This window comes from Cynara cardunculus (assembly GCF_001531365.2).
Source record: "Cynara cardunculus var. scolymus isolate 2C chromosome LG 12, CcrdV1, whole genome shotgun sequence".
Classification (NCBI taxonomy): domain Eukaryota; kingdom Viridiplantae; phylum Streptophyta; class Magnoliopsida; order Asterales; family Asteraceae; genus Cynara; species Cynara cardunculus.
In genome coordinates this window covers 5,947,422-5,968,260 of record NC_037539.1, presented here as the reverse complement: position 1 = coordinate 5,968,260, position 20,839 = coordinate 5,947,422, and the positions used below count along the sequence as shown (strand labels likewise).

At 34.5% G+C, this 20,839-nt stretch overlaps 1 protein-coding gene across 5 annotated transcripts; it reads right to left on the bottom strand.

Annotated features, from left to right (window-relative positions):
* Nucleotides 1–4,691: 4,691 nt before the first annotated feature.
* LOC112522524 lies at nt 4,692–18,996 on the bottom strand. Of its 5 annotated transcripts, none has more exons than XM_025131704.1 (10): nt 18,584–18,996; nt 17,206–17,249; nt 16,527–16,644; nt 16,293–16,419; nt 11,580–12,229; nt 8,500–8,785; nt 8,146–8,422; nt 7,600–7,767; nt 6,119–6,586; nt 4,692–5,140 (listed from the first exon to the last, which is right to left on the bottom strand). In XM_025131704.1, the coding sequence occupies exons 1-10, from the start codon at nt 18,765–18,767 to the stop codon at nt 4,874–4,876; spliced, it is 2,589 nt and encodes an 862-aa protein (XP_024987472.1). In that variant the 5' UTR covers nt 18,768–18,996; the 3' UTR covers nt 4,692–4,873. The 5 variants fall into 5 exon arrangements, with proteins under 5 accessions (XP_024987472.1, XP_024987474.1, XP_024987473.1 ...); XM_025131706.1 differs by having other exon boundaries at nt 7,600–7,764; XM_025131705.1 differs by having other exon boundaries at nt 8,500–8,782.
* Nucleotides 18,997–20,839: the final 1,843 nt, after the last annotated feature.

Sequence of the window (20,839 nt, the reverse complement as noted above, 5' to 3'; positions counted from 1 at the left end):
TAATTTCAGTTTAAAGCATAATTTATATATTGCTTTTGGAATTGATTTTCAGATCTATTTATATGTTTTTCATCGTTTTTAATATATTATATTTATTTAAAATAAAATATTAAAAAGTCAAAAAAAATTAGAAAAAATTACTTTCAACTCCAACAATTATTTTATTAATAGGTTTATCATTAATTATATTATTAAAATATTAATTACATTTAACAAAATATTATTTTTGTCTCTTAAACATTTATTTAAAATACATTTTATTAATAAAAAGTATTAAAATAATAATTTCTCTCTCTATTTGGAAAATATGAACTCTAAAAACGTAGTTTCCCAATAACCAAAAGTTCCCATCCGATCGTCAATCTTTCAAAATTTGGAGATTTTTATCATCTTTATCTCATTTCTTAATATTAACACAAAAAATAACATAGTTATAGGAACAAAGTGATTAACTCATCAAGAAGTGTTTTGGCTTTATAAAACTTGAATGAAATAGTAGAACATCGTTATTGTTAAACAATGTCCAATTTCTTAGATTTATAATCTCAACATTTGTCTCACATCTAAACTAATGTAATTAGCTACTCATTACTGAAAGTAAATTGCAAGAAATGTAAATAACATAAATTAAAGACATAAAGTAAATGAGTTAAAAATAAAGCGCGCAAACTAAATGACTTGAAAGTAAAGAACAAACTTTAAGGTACATATGAGACTTAATATTAAAATTGCTTTGAATCTTAGAGAGAAATCATTTTAGAACTGATTTTGGATGATTAGAAACTAAGACTCTTCCTCTCTATTTATACACAAATAGAGGAGCCAAATGAGACAAAATAGTGATTAGCAGACATGAATCTCCCCAAAAGGTCTTCAGATCATGGTCCTCTAGTAACAAAAGATGCGTTCAACTACTTTGCTCATTAAGCCCTTTGAAAAGCCGAAAACTACTGGATCCATGCTGCAGGAATGCTATAGCACCAAACAACCTGTAATATATAATAAATATTAATATATAATTTTTATTTTATTTTATGTAGTTTTATAAATACACACTCTCTCTCACACACACACACACATATATGTATGTATATATATATATATATTTATATATATATATATATATATATATATATATATTTTTAAAATGGGTTGAGTTTCAATGAGAAAAGTAAGAAACGATCTAAATTCATAGATCAATCCTAATCGAATATCAAAAGAGTTAAGGTGCACCAAGATGCACTAGATCAATTTTCGTGAGAACCACATTCATGTGTGGGAGTGAAATTAAAAATGATCAAGGGTACATATTTTTTCTTAAGTTTCTCACCTTAACTCTTCTTCTCACATAATCCTTGTATATATATATATATATATATATATATAGAGAGAGAGAGAGAGAGAGAGAGAGAGCTTGGTTCAAATACTAACCAAGAAATTTTTGTTAACTATACTAACCAGCCTAACCAATCATATTTCATCTTTACTTTATGTTCAAATGTAACTCATATATTAAATACAAGGGTAATTAGGTAATTTGACCATTATGTAACCCCCTAATAATTAATTGGGTGTTACAAATCTTAAAGATCTCACTAATTGATCATGATGTAATTCTGAATTTTATCTTCATACGTGTTCATGATCGTAATTTTCAAGTGATGTTCTACATATAATGATATTGTTTTTGTAAGTGTAAAAGATTTCCGTATCGTCCGAGTAATATGGATAATCCTATTGTAAAACATATTGACAACAATAGAAATGACAAAGTTAAAATTGTCTACGACTACGGTCAGAATTCGAATTCTGATAATGAAGAAGATGATCAAAGCGTTCCTATTGGTAAGTGATTAGTATGACATTTGAATTCATTTAAATGAACACATATCAAAGCCAATAAATGTTCATATCGATACATATGCACAATCACATCACATAAATATGAACAGTATCTGTGATTCATGTGAACACAAGCTTCAAAGGTGTTCATCTATATACAACAGAGTTGGCTCCTGAATATACAGAAGATGTTCATACGGTTCACATGTTGTTCATATGTCTAATCTTTTTTGTTTGATGTGCTTTGAGGATATACACAAGTTGTTCATATGTCTGACAACTCATGTATCAAAGATATATTACTTTTTACCTAAATACCCTTTGATATTTTGTTCACATATGTTAATTGAAAATATTAATTTAATAATTACTTTTTAAATATCATTAAATCACAACCGTTTATTATTCAAATTAACGACCAAGATCGGTTAACAAAGTTAACACGATAATCTTGGTTAGCATTTGAACCAGCCTATATATATATATTATATAGGGGCTCATTCAAGGAGAACTGATTAGTTTGTGGTAACTGTGAGATCCAATCTCAACCACAAATCAACGAATAAATTAGTAAATTAATAATTATGGTAGTTTGAGTTAAAATTATAATTAGAGGGCTTTTTAGGTGTTTTTAAAAAAACTCCTCTCTCATCTCTCCGACCTCCAATCTACGGTGAACATTAATCCGGCAGGTACCAAGTAATCACAAAGATACACAATGTGATACTCATTGTGATATACTATGATACATTGTGATACCAACTCAAACCTTAAAAACAAAGATACACAATGTGATACCCATTGTAATATACAATATGATACCCATTGTGATATACTGTGATACCGATTTCACGGAGGTCGGAGAGATGAGAGAGGAGAGAGGAGTTTTAAAAAAAAAAACCTAATATGCCCTCTAATTATAATTTTAACTTAAACTACCATAATTATTAATTTCCTAATTTATCCGTTGATTTGTGATTGAGATTGGACCTCACAGTTACCACAAACTAATCATTTCTCATTTGATTAGGCCCCTATATATATATATATATATATATATATATAGGCGAAAAATCGTGTGTGTGAGAGAGTTAAAGTGAGAAGCATAAGTAGGAATCTGAACCTTTGATCGCCTTTAATTTCAAACCCACAAATGAATCTCGCTTGATACGGGGATTGATCCGGTTCATCTCATCCTAACATGCATCCAAAGATACATGTATTTTCTTACGCTTCTCCCTTTAACTCTCCATCAAGAACCAACCTATATAAATAAATTTCTCATATATACACACACACATATATATATATATATATATATATATAATATATATATATATACATATAATATATGAGGAGCGATCAAATGAAAACCACTCCAATTTGTAAAAACCGTTAAAACTACTCTCATCCGTCGAGTTCATTGTTTAATCTTATGAAAAAATTTCATGATCTTGTGAAATTGTTTCATATAATACTTTTTTGATGAAGTTGTTTCATATATGGTTATGAAATTGTTTCATATACTATTTAATGAAATTGTTTTATGTATTTCTCTAAAATTAAAATAATGAAGATGATAATATCCATGATTAACATCCTCCACAATAAAAATGATTAATCAATAATGAAATTTTAATGAAATTGTTTCATATACAGAATCTTGAAGATTGTAATCTGCTCCAGAATCTTAAAAATTGTAAGGCTTAAATGAATGAATTCATCAAAATCACAGGTGAAATAAGAAAATTAATGCACATGAAATAGGTTTCATGAAAGTGAAACTGGTTCATGGCGTAATTGAACCAAGAGTAGTGAAACGGGTGCATAATGTATTTGGTTCGTCATCAAATAATTGCATGATGAAACGGGTACATGATGAATCTGCTCCATAGTATTGAAGATTGTAATCTGCTACAGAATCTTTAAGATTGTAAGAATTAAATAAATGAATTCATCAAATCAGGAGCGAAATAAACGAATCTATGTACATGAAACAAGTTTCATGAAGGTGAAACTAGTTCATGGCGTAATTGAACAATGAGTAGTGAACTGGTTTGATGGTGAATCTCGTTTCAGTGATGGTGTAGTTGATCCATTCAGTAGGTGAAATGCAAAATGAAACGGGTGCATAATGTATGCGGTTTGTCATGAAATAATTACATGCTGAAATGGATTCATGATGAAACCGGTGTGTCTTGAAATAATTTCATAATGAATAGGGTGCATATTTACATGGGTGTATGAAGGACATTAAAACAATTTCAGGATAAGGAATAAAAAGGCTATTGCATTATCGAAATTATTTCCTAACAAATAGAAAACTTTAATTTCCTAAATTAAAGAATAATGTCCTTCAATAGGATGTTACAGAAAATATATTTTTGTTTACCATTTTACCCTTATGGCTAATATAAAAATAAAATTTTAACATATATATATATATATATATTTTTTTTTTTTTAATTTTCTAAAATGAAGTAAACTAATCTTGACCATTGATCAAGAAAATAAATGGATGAGATCGATTTACACAAATGAAGACGGTTTTCATTTGAATGCGTGTTGATTAAAATATTTGAATGCGTGTTGATTAAAATATTTTTGTGGAAACATTTGACAAAATATTCATGTGACATGTTCGTAACGAGTAACATTCATAGTAAATATTGACACAAAGAGTTGATTCTTGGAAACGGTGACGAGACGTGAATTTCGTTTTTCTAAACTCGTGAGGTATGTGCTTGCTTTTTTATACCACATATCTAATTGCAACAAAAGGATGTAACCAAATGAAGGGGGAAAATGCAGAAAAAGATGAGACTTTTTGCTTTGTCATTCCTTCGATATGAACCAAACGACGGTGATAATTGATAAAAAGGGGTTACATCTAGAAAATTTATGGAAAAATACACCCACGAAATAAACTAACCAGAATCATCAGCTCACACGCGTTAAAACTGAGTCAACTCACTCGGACGATCAAGTATGTAGTAGTAGTAGTAAGATACAACTCTGAAAAAACCCTTGATCAGTAGCTGTTTTGCCATAGTTGTTGCGACTGGAGTTTTGGTTGGCCCTGTGAACCCTCTCCTCCTCTAGGATTAGGATTCTGATGTTCCCCACCACCCTGGGAATGGAAGAAATCTTGGTAGTTAAGACCTGCTCCACCGTAACTCTGCTGACCTTGCCTGAACCCACTCGCCTGCTGCTGGTTCTGACTCTGCAACCCGTAATACGCACTGGCTGGAACACCCCGCGAACCACCTCCATGAACCCACATTGGAGAGTTCTCATTCTGACAAAATCACACCAACATGGTTATAACTTGATGGATCCCTGTCTGTAAGATGCATAACCGCGGACACACACGGTTACCCCAAAAAGGTCAACTTGAATACGAGATGGAAAATAATCAGTTTCCACAAAGTCAAGCCAAGTTCATGAGTCTCCACTTGATGGATTACAACAGATACACAGCAGGCAGGACTAGTGCCACAGTTGAAGAGACAACTTGCCATAACAAAACCAGTGATGCCCAGATCACAAAAATTTGAGCTTAGATGCTCCCCAATATCTACCATATAAACAGAAACAAATCATAGAGTTCTAATGTACCTAACTCTACAATGAAATCGGCTTTATATGATGTCAAATAAGACTAAATGTCCTAATAAACTGTTTTATAGTTTATAGGACAAACAATTGTGCATACAACCTAAAAGTGTTACAATAAGTTAATAAGACGTTTTTAGACGCTCAACAAGTTCTTAGGACATTTTTGAAATAAAATGTCCTATTTTTTATCACACTTTTGAGAAGTGTTCAATGAACCCACATTTTTATAGAACACTTGTTTTTAAAAGACACTTTTTCAAATAATGTCAAGTAAAAAAACTAATAGGACCCTTAAACAACATATTAGGACCCTTAAGAAAACATTTTAGGACGCTTAAAATCATCCTATCAACTTACTGCAACAACTTTACATATGAGACACAATTGTTTGGTCCTATAAATTTAAGTCCTGCAAAGTAGGCTATTAGGACATTTAGGTGTCGTTTACCAACCGCTTATTGGGTAAGTGCCTACCACCAAGTCTCACCAGTCTCGCTTACCTTATGGGCTAACATTCTTTGCCATCAAAATGGATTGATGGTAAGGTAGTTGAACCAGTAAGCGCTTACCAAGGTAAGTGTTTAGTAAACGGCTCCGACATATTTGACGTTCTATAAAGTTGATTTTGATGTAGTGTAACAAAACCAAAGAAGGATACCTGCTGCTGAAGAGAGAGCAACTGATTGTTGTCTTTGTAATGGGCATTCAATACATCTTCATAACTTAGGGTGGATCCTGCAGGGCCTGCAGGTTGGTTGACTTGATAGTTTCCAGGAATTGGTGTTGAATTGCCAAATGAACCATAACCAGAAGCAACGGCAGCAGATTGAGGCGGCAAGCTGCTGACAGAAACACTATTTTTGTACTGAGGAAGAATGGCTGCCAACTGTTGATGATATGTGCTATTCCCGGCAAACGCTGGCTGAAAACCAGATGGCATATATGTATAACTTTGAGGCAAGAACGGATAGCTGATCATGTTGGCATAAGCTCCCAAAGGAAGAGTAGGTTGGGAGTAAGGGTGCACAGCAAGGTGTTGTGGAAGAGTAGGTCCTGTAGGAAGAGTGTTTCCTGCTGGAGTATGTTGTGCTGGTTGAGATGACGAAAGTCCCACGGTCTTTAAAGCCTGTTTAGACAAATAAATTTCTCAAAATTGTAACTAAAGAATAAACTTTGAACTCCTTCTAGCTCCGGAAGTTTTCTATTACCACTTTTCAGACACATACCAAGCCAATAAAAACATTATTTCACCATTGTAATTCCAGAATATTATACTTGGTGAATTTAGTTGTAAAGGCATGAACCGTATCATGTGACATGGGATTTTATATTGTGCGGACTTGCTATATACAACGGCACAATAGAATACAAAAATCCCATGATGCCACATGATTATTTGGTCTTCCTCAATAAATGTGATATGATTGTGTTTTGGAGTCTTTGTTTATCTTTTTGGAGCTTTTCGGAGCTTTTGGGCCCTTCATCTAACAAATCATACTCTAGGAGAAGAAAAGAAAAACAAATAACTTAGCATGCTTTCTCTTTTCAATGAGGAAGAGGCTAGCCACATAAGTTGATTTTTATGGAAACAGCAGGATATATAATAATACGCTTTCAGAGGCCAAAACCTAGCAGAAATGAATGAAGAAAATAAAATAAACTGTGAAATGTTGGGGGTGAAAACATGGTGGCCCGATAAAGAGCATATGTTCCACTTCCATTATATCTATCTTCTCTGTTACATTAGTTCTTAATCAATTTCAGCCTCCACTTCTTTGTTCTTTCTCCTTCAGCAATCTGCATCTCCTTTCTTTACCCTTGTCTACAAGGTTTTCATTTTGATTTTCTTTGAAAAATCACAATCCCCATTTAATTCATTTTTTCTTTTTCTTTCTGCGTTCTACTGTTGATATCCTTCAACTTTGTGCTTACATTTCACAGAAAACTGTATAAGCTGTACCGTTTGGTTAACAATTTGTTGGTTGTTAATTGCTGACAGTAATATATACTAGTTGCTATTGCGAAACATTTAATCAACTTGTTGTTTACTAAAAATTGGAATCCCACAACTAAAAACACAAAAAGATAACAAATTTATTCGTTCACAAAACATATAAGTAACTGGATTCAGTGCAGTACCTCGGTCATAGATATGGTTGGATCGCTGATGGAAGATACCGAGTTGCCATACCTAGTAGGCAAAGATTGACCAACTGAAAATTGTGAGTATGACAGATCAGATTCTCTGACAGGATGACCATTCGCTGCCAACAACGTACTTGGTAATGAGTTTGTGTGAGCACCCTGCTGCAGAATAGTCAAAGGAATAACTAACTTCAGTAATGCATGCAAGATCAGAACTAACTTGGAATCAATTGTGGACTAGGATAGACACATCTTTGACTCTATCGAATAATAGCACATCGCCATCATGAGATTCATGACATAACGCTTGTCGTTCTTAAAAACGATTATAATAAGTCAACCCCACTACCATATGTTATTAGAGAACACCTCTTAGTCTATCATTCTGCCAGTTTGAAGCAAGGTTGTATTATCATAACAATTCATAAAATATTAAATATATGGTAAGAAATCACCTGAGCAAAAACATGTAGAAGTTATCGAAATTATAGCCTTATAGGCAATAGAAAGAAAATATGAGAGAACTATACACATTATTACCATGACATTCAAAAAGGGAGTAGAAATTTGAGTCTGTGCAGGTGTCTGAGATTGAGGAAAAGAAGAGTTCAATAACTGGGGAGCATTAAATGTATGGGCATGTGTCGACGGAGGAAACCCATATTGATTCCCGTGTATCACTTCAGGATCCTCTTGTTTCAACACCGCACTTTGTGAAGCAGAAGGCAAATCATAATTTTCGGCACTTGCTCCTGTTCTTTGAACTAGATTGCTCTCTGATGTTCTTGTAGACCCATCCTCATAATACTCAAGATTTCTGCAAAGGGTGGTTAGATGAGAAGAAAGAGCAAAACAGAAAAATAAAACGACAATCGGTTCCAGGAAGAGGTTTACGTGTTTTCAGAGTGGTCAACAGATGAAGTAACTGGTTCTGCAGGTGCCTCTTCTATGTTGTTCATCAATGTCCGAGATGCAAAAGGTCCAGAAAAGCCAGAATTCATGCTTGCTCCGAAGCTCCCAAAACTTAGGTGTGAGCAATCAGCAGTATGAACTTGCAGATGATTCGGAATCACTACAGAAGGGCCATCCTCTTCAGGTTCTTCCATGTGCTTCTCTTCCTGTATACTTAGATTCTGTATATTTGCACTCACCGATGAAATAGGGGGATCACCTTCTTCTACTGAAACGAAAGAGACAAATTTTTAGTTGCTACTATCCCACTAAAATTTCAAATCTTCAAAGGACTCGATATGCTCAGGTTGGTCATGTAGGGCCAATTTGGGGGACAGAACAGGGGAAATATAGCTACAAAGGCAAATCACGCAACAAAACAGTAGGATCTATCAAGCTTCACAACCGAGATGTTTGACACCACACCAATTATAAGAGAAGTATATTTCAATAATAAACATTATAATCAGTTGATAAGTCGAAGAGTTTCGTCTCTATATAGGCCCAGAAATCCATAACAGAATACTATTTTCTTGACAAGGACAATAGTAGGATCTATCAAGCTTCGCATCCGATATGTTTGGCACCACACCAATTAAAAGAGAATTGTATTTATGAAACAAACATTCAAATCAATTGATAAGTCAAACAGTTTTCATTCTCAATAGGCCCACAAATCCATAATCAAACACTATTTTCTTTACAAGAAACAAAACAAATAAAAACAACTACTGAAGTTCCTCATAAATAAAAATGAATACTAACTGAAAAAATAGATGTTACACAAAAATATCTAACAACAATGACAACCCCTATCATCTCTTCTCCTGTGAAAAGTTCACCCCTGACAGAGTGAAAGCATAGCAATGCTCTCAGAAGATTAGCATCATGCTTCTTAAAGGCTTTCACGGTAATCAAGTAGATCGTTTTCAGGTTATCTATATCAATATCTACCACAAGACGCCGTAATCCTCTATTTGTAGACCTCATCAAATACCTCAATGGCATGCTATGTATGAAAAATAAGTGGGGAGGAGGAAAGGGATAGCTTGAAAATTAGTTAGATGATGGGTTACAATATTTAGCAACATGTCTCCATAGGCCCAATGTAATGGATAAAGTCTGAGACATCAAACACTCGACCTAAATGGCTATGCCTTTGGGAGACCCGACTCATTCGCATTGTTCACTGTCTTCCAAATATTACCTCTAAATTTATAGTTAGCAGTGGTCAAACTGATTTTCTGTCATTTCTCTGTGTGGCTAAGTATATTGTCAGCTAAAGATTCTGCAATCACATCAGTTCTATGAAAAGAACAAAGGCAAGAGCGGTAAACTATACATTAAGCTTGGAAAAAACTTATGCACATCACACTATCCCATCTGCTAACATGATCTCCTATCAAAAAAACATTGCTATAAAAATCTGCTAGACTTCTTATTGACCACTTCTGGCCGTGGTGATTCACAAAATAAGAATATGTGGTGTTAAGAATCCTCAAGAGAGTTTTATAACATCTCTCATGCAAATCACAGATATCACCTATAACTTTTGGCAGATTGCTGACAGCCCCCAACTGAACTTCTGAAAAATTGCAGGAAATAACAATCCTCAAGAGAGTTTTCGAAGAACATATCATGCAAATTGCAGATATCACCTACAACTTTAGGTAGATTGCTGACAGCCCCCTGAACTTAGAAGTCTGCGAAAACCCCACATTTGCAAAACAACCTGAACTGTCTATAAATTCAAAACAGGCCATGAAGCTTCAAGAAATTCAAAAGCTGCCCAGATGAAATACATCAATGACATTTTGATGACAAGGGACAGCCAACAATCAAACTCCTATTTACTTCCCCAGATCAACATATCACAAGTAATTGTGGCATAACAATCACTCCAGATCAAAGTGATTTTTGCAAGATGATGGAACCTCTATGCAGAGAACAGACCATTCAACCACTCCATATCAGACTAATCAAAGGCATCTCAGATATAAAAAAATGCCGAAAGCAAGATTCAAAAGGCAACAAAAGTGCTGAAGAGAAGATTATATTGGCACAAGTGGATGATGGGTGAGCATAGTCGCAAGGGTGACTAGCGCTGTTTAAAGGACGAAGTCAAGGCTCCGCCAATTTAGGATTTGATTCAGGGTTCCTAGTTAGCCCAATCTGGGTTCCTCTTCTTGGGCTATGATACCATTGATGCATGAAGGATCTAGGGCATGAAGTCTGGGAATATACAAGGGAAAAAGAAATGGGATTACAAGGAAGCACCTCCAACCCTAGGATCTCTTAGGCTTCACGGGCAAGCTGTTTGGCATCACAACAATCAAAAAGCAAACTCTCTGTTCGATTAATAAATGAAAATAGTCGGAGTCTTTAATTACCCATAAAACCATGATAGAAAGCTATCTTCCTGATGAGACACAAAACAAAAAGAAGCATCTAAATACTCAAGTTCAGACTAAAATTATCAACTGAAGAAAACAATGGGAAACAAAAGTAGTTAACAAAGAAGACATCCCAATCAATGAGGAAACCAAATTTAGCAATAAAAAGATATTACAAAAGCTACTTGTAGTTCTCCTCGGGTGCTTCTATTTGTTTACGCAAATAAAATACTTAACAAGAAAAATAAGCATTCTTGCTACAACAGTGAAAAAGGACCAATGGATATGACAACTTGCCAGTCATCATTGACAATATTATACAAATGACTCTGAAGCTACTAATAGCCAACTGCATTATGGACTTGACAGAATTTTCAATCTCCAGAACTAAGTCTCTAAAGCAGAAACTATATATCGTAAGTGCATACATCATGATCATCTAAAGCAAAACAACTCATCATGAGATCAATATTAAAACAAGCAAAGCACGAATTAGAATTTCAGCACCATGTAAAGCATCACACATTCACTGACCATAATGAACTTAAACATCAATAAACTTCAGGAAGATTGAGTTATCGTGCACATCAAGTGAACAAAATGAACCCTGTAGTAGAATGTCTAGCTTACCTTCCTTGTGCTCACAAGCAGCATCATGAGGGTGGTAGGAGTCCATGTTCCCGTAAGAGTCATTGTCATAAAGGGGTGCAGTCACAGAAGTATCCTCCTGCGTTTTCCTACTAGGAATAGAAGCAGGTCCGACATTGTTCTCGATATCATCTTCAGAACAACTTTCATCTTGTTCCTCAACCTCATTGGTCTCATACCCTTGATACTGGTTGCTTCTTTCAAAGGGCAAGCTTGATTGACCAGAATTGAACCCAGATTCTGCATGATTATCCAGTACAGAGTGCACACCAACAGCCTGTGGTTGCTCAATAGAGGGCCATTCATTATCAGGAGAAGCATACTGGTCAGCAGCAACACCATAGTCGGGATGTATCTCTGGCACTTGGGAAGCATAGTCCTCAGAAGGCAACTCATGCCGTGACACGTTGGGTGGGGGTGGAGGAGCAAGTTGTTGATTGATACTTTGCTGAGATGGGTTTGAAGTGCTATAACCCTTGTTCTGTGGCCTACCCATTTTAACAATGTCAGCCATTGATTTTTGACCAGAAGCACCCAACCAAGCAGATTGATATCCAGAAGATGGCTGTGAAACTGATACACCATCAACTCCATTAAAAGTTGGCACTTCAAGTTCAGGGCCTTGAGCATCACTGTAATAGCAATACCAATATACTTCTTAAAACTAAATTCTTCAAAGCATTAAGCAATCAAATCAACACAATTGCAGTATTATAGATTCCACCAAGGTAGTCACCAAGCCTTTATTGTTACCTAGCAGTCAATATACACTGCTGAATTGATGGAATTGACATTATAATACATCAGAATCAGTTAATAGATAACAGTTAGGGTCATGTAAGATCAAGAGAGAATAAGTCCCAAGGCATAAATAGAAAGTCGGTTATCATGCATGTCAAAGAGATTGGGTCTAAGGCCAACAAATTTTTGGAGGCGACTAACTCATTTTAAATGACAAACATCACACATACCAATCATAACAGCGCACAATAAACTCAAAAAGTACAATTGTTTCTACCATCAGCCTTCCAAGCCCAAAGAACGCCATCCCCATAACAAAGAAAAGGTAGAAAGTCGAGACAGAAAAATGTCTAAAACAAGAATCATGTCATATCAGAGGGTTAGTTTTTTCTCTCTTCTTGTTTATGGGGTTTTGGTAAAGCTAGGCGAAGAGCCAACCAGTTTCTACATATCTCAATTCCAAGTAGGAGAATGAGCTTTCTGTTGAGCTGGATACCTCCACAATTTTCAGCATCAACATCATCTTGGTTTCAAAGAGCATAGATGCATGTGCATGCAACCACAAAAAAAGGCCAGTCTTTTCAAACAGTTGCTAAATGGATTTATAGGTTATTACCCTACAAACTCCATAACAAAGAAAAAGATAGAAAGTTAATGTGAATGTTCGCACCCAATGAGATATGCCGGACAATACCCTGGTGTAATTCTTGAACCTCCCATGTATAAACCTAATGAACCCAATAACCACACAAAGTAGGAGGAAGGATAAACCATACATAGACCCTTTCTCTATCCCCACAGGGTAGAGAGGTGGTTTCAGTGAAGACCACCAACTTGCAGGAAAAAATATCCTTTTTGGTGAAAAAGGTTTTACCAAAAAATTGGGGAACATAAACGACCCCAAAAGCACACATAAGAAATCAAATTTAGAAAGGTTATGAGGAGCAAGTAGAGCAATCACGCACAATAAACAACATGAAAGTTATTACACCCGGACACCAATATCATTGGATTCAAAATCATTGCAATAAAAAAACATTAATGACCAACCACGTGATATAACCAAAAGACCACCTCCTGACAATTTTCGTGCAAAAGGTACTCAGTCTACCCATTCCTGCTAACCTGTCCAAGGACCCTGATACCTAGATTTCTGCTCTCCACTCCTCCAGCCCACTTCCCCGACCACATTAGCCACAAGTCCGTACGCAAAATTTCCCATCCTAATTGTGTCTCCACAACTCACCATAAATTCCTTTCCATACTCCTCTTTATCACCTTCGCTTCCTCCACAAACACATCGGAAACCACCCTTCACCTCCACCACCACCAAGTTCGTGATCATCATTATCCACCACCACCATCTCTATTGCTCAGTTTCACCCTCCCATGTTTGGAGCCCAAAACCCCAACTCAAAATTGTAGATTGCCTAAATCTGGTATTGATTTGACTATTGTCTTGATTGTCTTGAACTCTTGATTATTATCTTGTTATTGGTTTGATTAATGTTATTGATATTGGTTTGATTAATGTTATTGACCATTACTAAAACCCTAAATTGTACATTTGCCATTATTTTCCTTAAATTGATTTGATTTCATCATCTATTTTCCTTAAATCTATTAATTTGAGGTTAACTTTCTTGGTTTGATTTTAGATTTCTCAAACCCAGAATGTTGTCTTGTTGACGTTAAGAAAAATGTATTTCAGAAGTCCTGGATGCAAAAAAATATTAGAAACCTACAAAAGGTAAAGGATAATGAGAATCAAATCCTAAAAATTGGGAAATTTTACGAAATCAACCAAAAAACCGGAAGTCTCCGAAAACAATGGAATTCGACTAAAAACAAGTCGAACTCAAGACTACGTTGTCTTGCTCAAAAGATCATTCCATTTGGGGAATACATCTAGGAAAATGTATTTTATTCCCCAAATCAACACAATTGACTTTCCTTCGGGTCAAAACGTGTTGATTTTCGCTGGGGTGTTTGTGGGCCTCTAATTCACCTTAAAGGTGCACCCGCTCAGAAAATTTTATGGGTCCGCCATTGCACTTGAGCATCCTCATTTTCACAACTTCCAACTTCCTTTCATATATCGCCCAACACTCTGCCCTATACATGGTTGGTCTTATGTTATGGCTACCCTATAGAATTTACCCTCCCATTTTATGCATGTGTAATGTCATCCTTGACCTCTCCTTCCTTCTAAATCATCAAGCCTATAGTTTTCTTTTGGAGAACCTTTTGACCCCAACCCTCAAATCCCAATGCTGACTTCCAACCCTTCATCATTACCTTTGCTGAAATTTTCACCGTAGATACTTAGACTTCAAACGACTAATGTGCAAGGTGTGAGATTCCAAAGTCAACCCCACTCTACCAACTTAACTTTCACCTCTCCTTCGTTTCTGCTACCCGTGCAATGTACACAATTCATATAAAAGTAACTACAATTCATTCAGAGCCATGTTTAACTAATTTAGATATATTTCTTTGAAATGGCATTTCTTATTGTTCCACTTGCATCATTTTTTATGGAAAAACATGTTTATAGCGTAGTAAGAATTTGGAAATACAAACAGAAGACAAATAAGATTAAATTGTATGCGAAAATAACAGTTATGTTTCCTTGTTTGAACCTCAACAACGTTGACAATCTATCTGATTCAATCAAAAAGGATATATCAACCTAGTTGTAACTACAAGAAAATGAGACCAGTAAATAGAAAATATAATGGTTATCAAGTGTGCCTACAAAGGCCTCCTAGGCATGAGCAACCACCTATGATAGTTGATGATAGTTCATCTCTTAATGAGAATCCATTTCCCAAATCTTTAGGATGCTTGAAGCTCAACACTTTCAGGCCCACACACTTAAGAAAAGTATGATTATGATTTTACATCCAGTGAAATATACATAGCCCAATTTGAGCTACTTAATTGAAGCGGTCATCATTTTGGGGGAAATACAAATGATGCAAGTTCAAATAATACCTAAAAGCAGAAAAATATACGGTTGAAATATTTTCATAATACTTGTGAAATTACCTGAACCAGATAAGAATCAATGGAAAGCACAAACAGATCACAGAAACAACTCAAGACTAATGGAGAGAACTCATGCTTGATGACAAATGTATAAATTTGAAGATAACTATAACATCGAGATCCTCTAAAAAAGAAACGAAATAGAACTAGCTACACAAGAAACCAAATGAATATGTTGTCGAGAAATAATTGCCGCAAAATAATCAACTCCAAGGTATGCGGTTTAACTTATTAACTAAAAGGCCAATGAACTCAAACAATTATTTGTTTGTTGATTGTGCAGAATCGGTGAAACTATGTTATTTCATTTGAATTCATTAGCCTTTTAGTTGATAAGTTAAACCATACCACATATATTGGAACTGATTATTTTGTGGCAATTATTCGACCACATATTCATTTGGTATCTTGTGTAGCTAGTTCTATTTCAATTCTTTTTTAGAATGACGAAAATATTGGGGTAAAAGATTGAATTTGTGTTTAGAATTATAAAAAACATGAAATGTCGGAAGTCGGAACTCACACTATATTGGATGTTGATACTAATCCAAAAGATATACAATAGTTTTTTTATGACCAAAAAGACATGCAACAAAGACAAAGTTGTGACATATGAAGCTTTTTGAATATGAAAGGCAAGGCAGGGCCACAGAGAAAAGACACAATATGACAAGAGTTTTGATAATTAAAAACTTATTGCTTTAAAAATGCAAGAAAAAAGGCATAAAAGATGACATGAGTGCCCTATGGGGGTGAGGTGGTGCTCTACCTCCGCAAAAAACACATAGAATGTAAGCGTGGGTGCAAAGTGAAGTTCAAATTATATCTTGAATCTCCTTATATGAAAACAGACTAATTACCCACAATTTAAAAGCCCAATAAATTTGTATTTACTTGACTAACCTGAAAGTTGACTGATGCCAATTTGCATTACGTGGTGCCGCTTTAGAAACTGGAGCGGTTGAAGCTGCATAAGAACTCATCCCATTTTCCCTCTTGTATGTAGGTTTCCCATGCAATCCACCAGACTCTTAAAAAAATACAACATGTAAGAATGCATCTAGACATCAATAGTCAAAGTCTTTTTTCAGAATCAAGATCAAACAACATTTTTTGCAATTTGTAGCACTTGTATACCAGAAGAGTTGAACTGGGTTGATCCACTACGTCCACCATATCGGTCTGTACCACTTCTAGCCCCACGAGTTGAAGTGCTACCACCACCACGAGGTCTGGGTTCTGTTGTATCCTTGAACTGAATGCAAACAAATTCAAGAATAAACTACTCATACTAGCAACATAATAACATCAGATGTGAAGTGAAACATTTAGAGTAATTATATAGGAACGGATACAGGCAGATATCCTAACTCAACTGATGGCATGTGCAAGCCATTTGAATGCAGATTGCAATGCAAAAGAAATAAACAACAAACTGTGTACATCATAAATGTAATAAATATTTACACTGCAGGTAACGTGATTGGGGTGTCTCTATCCAGCGACCAGCTTGTGAAAAAAATTCTTGCAATATTGTGTACAGGAAGTAAAATCAACATGTAAATATAAACCAAAATAGTAAGGCTGCATATGGAGATTGAAGATGTGAAACCGATTATTGCACACGGTCAAGAAAGAAGTGTAAAGGGTACAATCTTATATCAAAATCGTAACCAGAAAGATGAAATATGTTTATCCCTAGTAGTATTTAGGCAGCCTGGTTGGGAATTTTACATGCATCAAAATAAGATTAGAATGGGAGAGTCGGTCATTGAAATATTGGAACCACGAGTTCCATGTAACCATGTCCACGCACCTCTTTTTTCTTTTCTCGTTTGCTCTTCACCTCATGAAAAGTATCTAGACAATCAGTAAACTTCATATTAGAACTTGTTTTAACATTGGAATAATTCAAACTACAGTTCAAAAGTTATATCTTAAAAAATTAAAAGATCGACAATTTCAGACTGAAACTAATTTTAACATTGGCAGAAGCTTGAAAGTCAGTTCAACCTTGAATCCAGCATAGGTGGGTCAAGCTGATGAAGTTACTATAATTTCAAATAAATATACAAGTTTAATACAGATCACTGAGAGTAGTCGAACAATAACACATGCATATGACCATAGTGCTTATTTAAGCACTATGGTCATATGCGATATAAAGCTAAAGACTAAATCAGTCTAAATACGTCATTTTCTCAGTCCAATACTAAAACAAACTACTGACACTCATACATTTAGTTATAAGTTCATGTACATATAAAATTTATGATGCCTCACTTGACAACATTCATGACCATTGTCAATCGGTGCAACTCGCAGCATGTGCATAACTTGAGCGTTAGAAGTTTTGGCCCTCCTGTAATCATCGGTTTAGAAGCATGTTTCATGTTTGGTGTGGTAGTTGAAAATTCTTACAAGCTCTGCACCTATTTAAGTTATTGGGCAAATGCTTAAAGAACAATCCTAGCGCAATACGTAATGCTTTATAACGAAAAAACCTATGCCTTTCATAAGGACAACAATAAAACCCCAGAAATCACAATAAAATACTAGATCAATCATGCAACGGCTCGGTTTCATTGCACAGCGTCTCTAACTTCTTTTTTCGTAAGTACAAAACCAACCCCTCATTAACCCACAAAGGGAATTAACAGTTTCATCAAACCTAAAAAATGAAAAGGCTACAAAGATTATTGCAAGTAAATATGAAAGGAAAAAAGGTATGTTTTCTAGAAAGAAAAATATATCAAAACAAACAGATTAGGAAATAAAATCATGAGAAAATAACTTAAGAGATGACACAACAATTCAACAAAAACGGCTTAAAAGATCTTCCTTTCCTTCCAACGAGTGCTTTATAATACCACGTTCAAATTAAACCCTAAGTACCAACAACAAAATACAAAATACAAAATACAAAATCTAAAAATTACAAATCAACTGAACTTTATTCCTTCATATAAAACGGCCACGGCTTCTTCGAGTCAATATTCAATATTCTATTCCCCCAAAAACCCATAAAGCCATAATTTACTTTTCGCAGAACAATTCAAAACAAATAACGAGGCTTCAATTTTTCCATTTTTACACTCAATAATCGTCCTTCAGACTCCTGAATTCATCAATTAGATTAAAAGAAAGTAATAGATTTAAAAAGATATTTAAAGAAAATCAATAATTGATTTCACCTTGAGAGAGGAGACGATTAACGGCTTCGTTAGGGTCCATATTACAATCTTTAAGCGTGGAGTAGATCTCGGCTTCCGGGACTCCGTTTACTATCTCCTTCAAACTTTGTACCATCTTCCTTGACGCCGCTGGTATTCCTTGTGATCCTCCCCCATTACTCCCTCCGCCGCCTCTGCTACCCATACGTGTTGTCAGATCTAACACTACCGTGACCGCCGCCGCCACCACCGTTTGCAGGTCTCTCTCGCACAGTAGTATGTGTCAGTTCAAACTGGAACGAAAGAGGAGTGATAGGCTGCTGCTAATGGAATCCGCCACGACCAAAATAAGAGACACAAGAAGCTCTCTCTCTCTCTCTTCCTTCTTTGAATACCTTCTCTTTGTCTCTCTCTAAAATATTTTTGTATCTATCTCTTTGATTTCCTTTTACACTTCCCTTTTTCCCCTTTGTAACACTTATTCGACCAGAAAAAACTGCTTATTATCGATTTGTCATTTGGTACCGATATAAGTTGTTTATCTAAACATTAAAAATTGTTTATTATCGATGTCATACCGAAATAAATCAATAAGTTGTTTTTATAAGCAATCTCAAACACCCCCTTAATTTAATTTTTATATAAATAGATGTGTATTATAGCAACATAAGTATGATAAATCTAATTGTGACATTTTATTTTTAAGTTTGATAATAAGATTTTGATAAACAGGTAAAAGGTTTTACACAGAGACCTCTGAGTCGGTTCATACTGTTCAGTCTCAAGTTCATCGTCAAGAAACAAATCAGGTATAGAGTGGTTTCCGTAGCTGGTTGATTTAAGAGTTCAGTTACAAGTCGGACATTATTTTGATCTCTGTATATCTGACATATACCCGTTGTTCGATTTCACCGTTGTATTTTGAATCATTGTTTTCCATATTGATTTTATTTCACCCATCAATTCAAATCATATGGTTTTAAAATCTAATTATTTATGTATTGAAACTTTATATCAGCATATTGTATCGTATAATGTATTTTTATTCTAACTTTTGACTCTTAACTTCTCCATTTTTCAATAATCTTTTTGGAGATGATCTCATGGTATGGTGTTTGAGATTGCTCATATAAACAACCTATTGACTTATTATGGTGTGACATCGGTAATAAACATTTTTGAGTGTTTGGGTAAACAGTTTATACCGATGTCAAACCGGTAATAAAAAGTTTTTTAAAAAATTAAATCATTCTAACTTATAATAAGTTGACAAAGAATTTTGTAACATATGGATTTATCCAATATCTAAGGTGTCTTTAGATCTTTTAAAACAAAAATATTTTATTTACCATTTATGTTTTATCAGATAAAAGACTAGTCTAATTAAACTGTTATTTATTTATTTATTTATTCAAGAGCTTAAAGCATTTTTATCATCATCTTATTGGATAAGGGGCAAACTCACGTCTTATTAGCCTCTTAATGTAATCTTATTGAGGGGGTGTTTGGGATTGCTTATTTTATCTGCTTATTGACTTATTTCAGTCTGGCACCGGTGATAAGCTAATACCTAGTGTTTGGATAAGAAAAAAGAAAACTGTTTATACCGGTGCCAAACCGGTAATAAGCAGGTTTTGATAAGTTAATCCGTCATGACTTATGAAAAACTGCTTATTACCAGTTTACCATTTTAACCCTATTACCCTTTATACCTATCTTTTTTCCTCCAGATAACATCGATCTCAATCTTCTTCCTTCTCCATATAACAACATCAATCTTCTCTCTGTCCTTTTTGGTCATTTTACAGATATAAACAAAATTTGTCAAACACTGAAAAAACAACTTATCAGCTTATTGCAGTTTGGTACCGCTGTAAGCTAATCCAAACACTTTTTACAAAACTCCAGTTTGATACCACATAAGTTAATAAGCACTTTTACAAAAAAAACATAAGTTGTTTTAAATAAGCAATCCCAAACCTTGCAATATATATAGACATTATTATGAGATCCGGTTTTTTAATGAACTTTTGATTTTATTAATTTGTTTATTAAAAATATTTAATACCCAATAAAATTATATATTAATAAATCAACAACGATATTTTGACTATTAAGTACTATGCTATTTATCATATTATAATGTATGTATTATAAATTTTGATAATCTATAATATATTATAAAATATTTGATAAAAATTCTTAAAAATCATTTTTTATGCATGAAGTACTGTTTAATTGATGCATATTACTTAAAATTTAATATTATAAGTAATT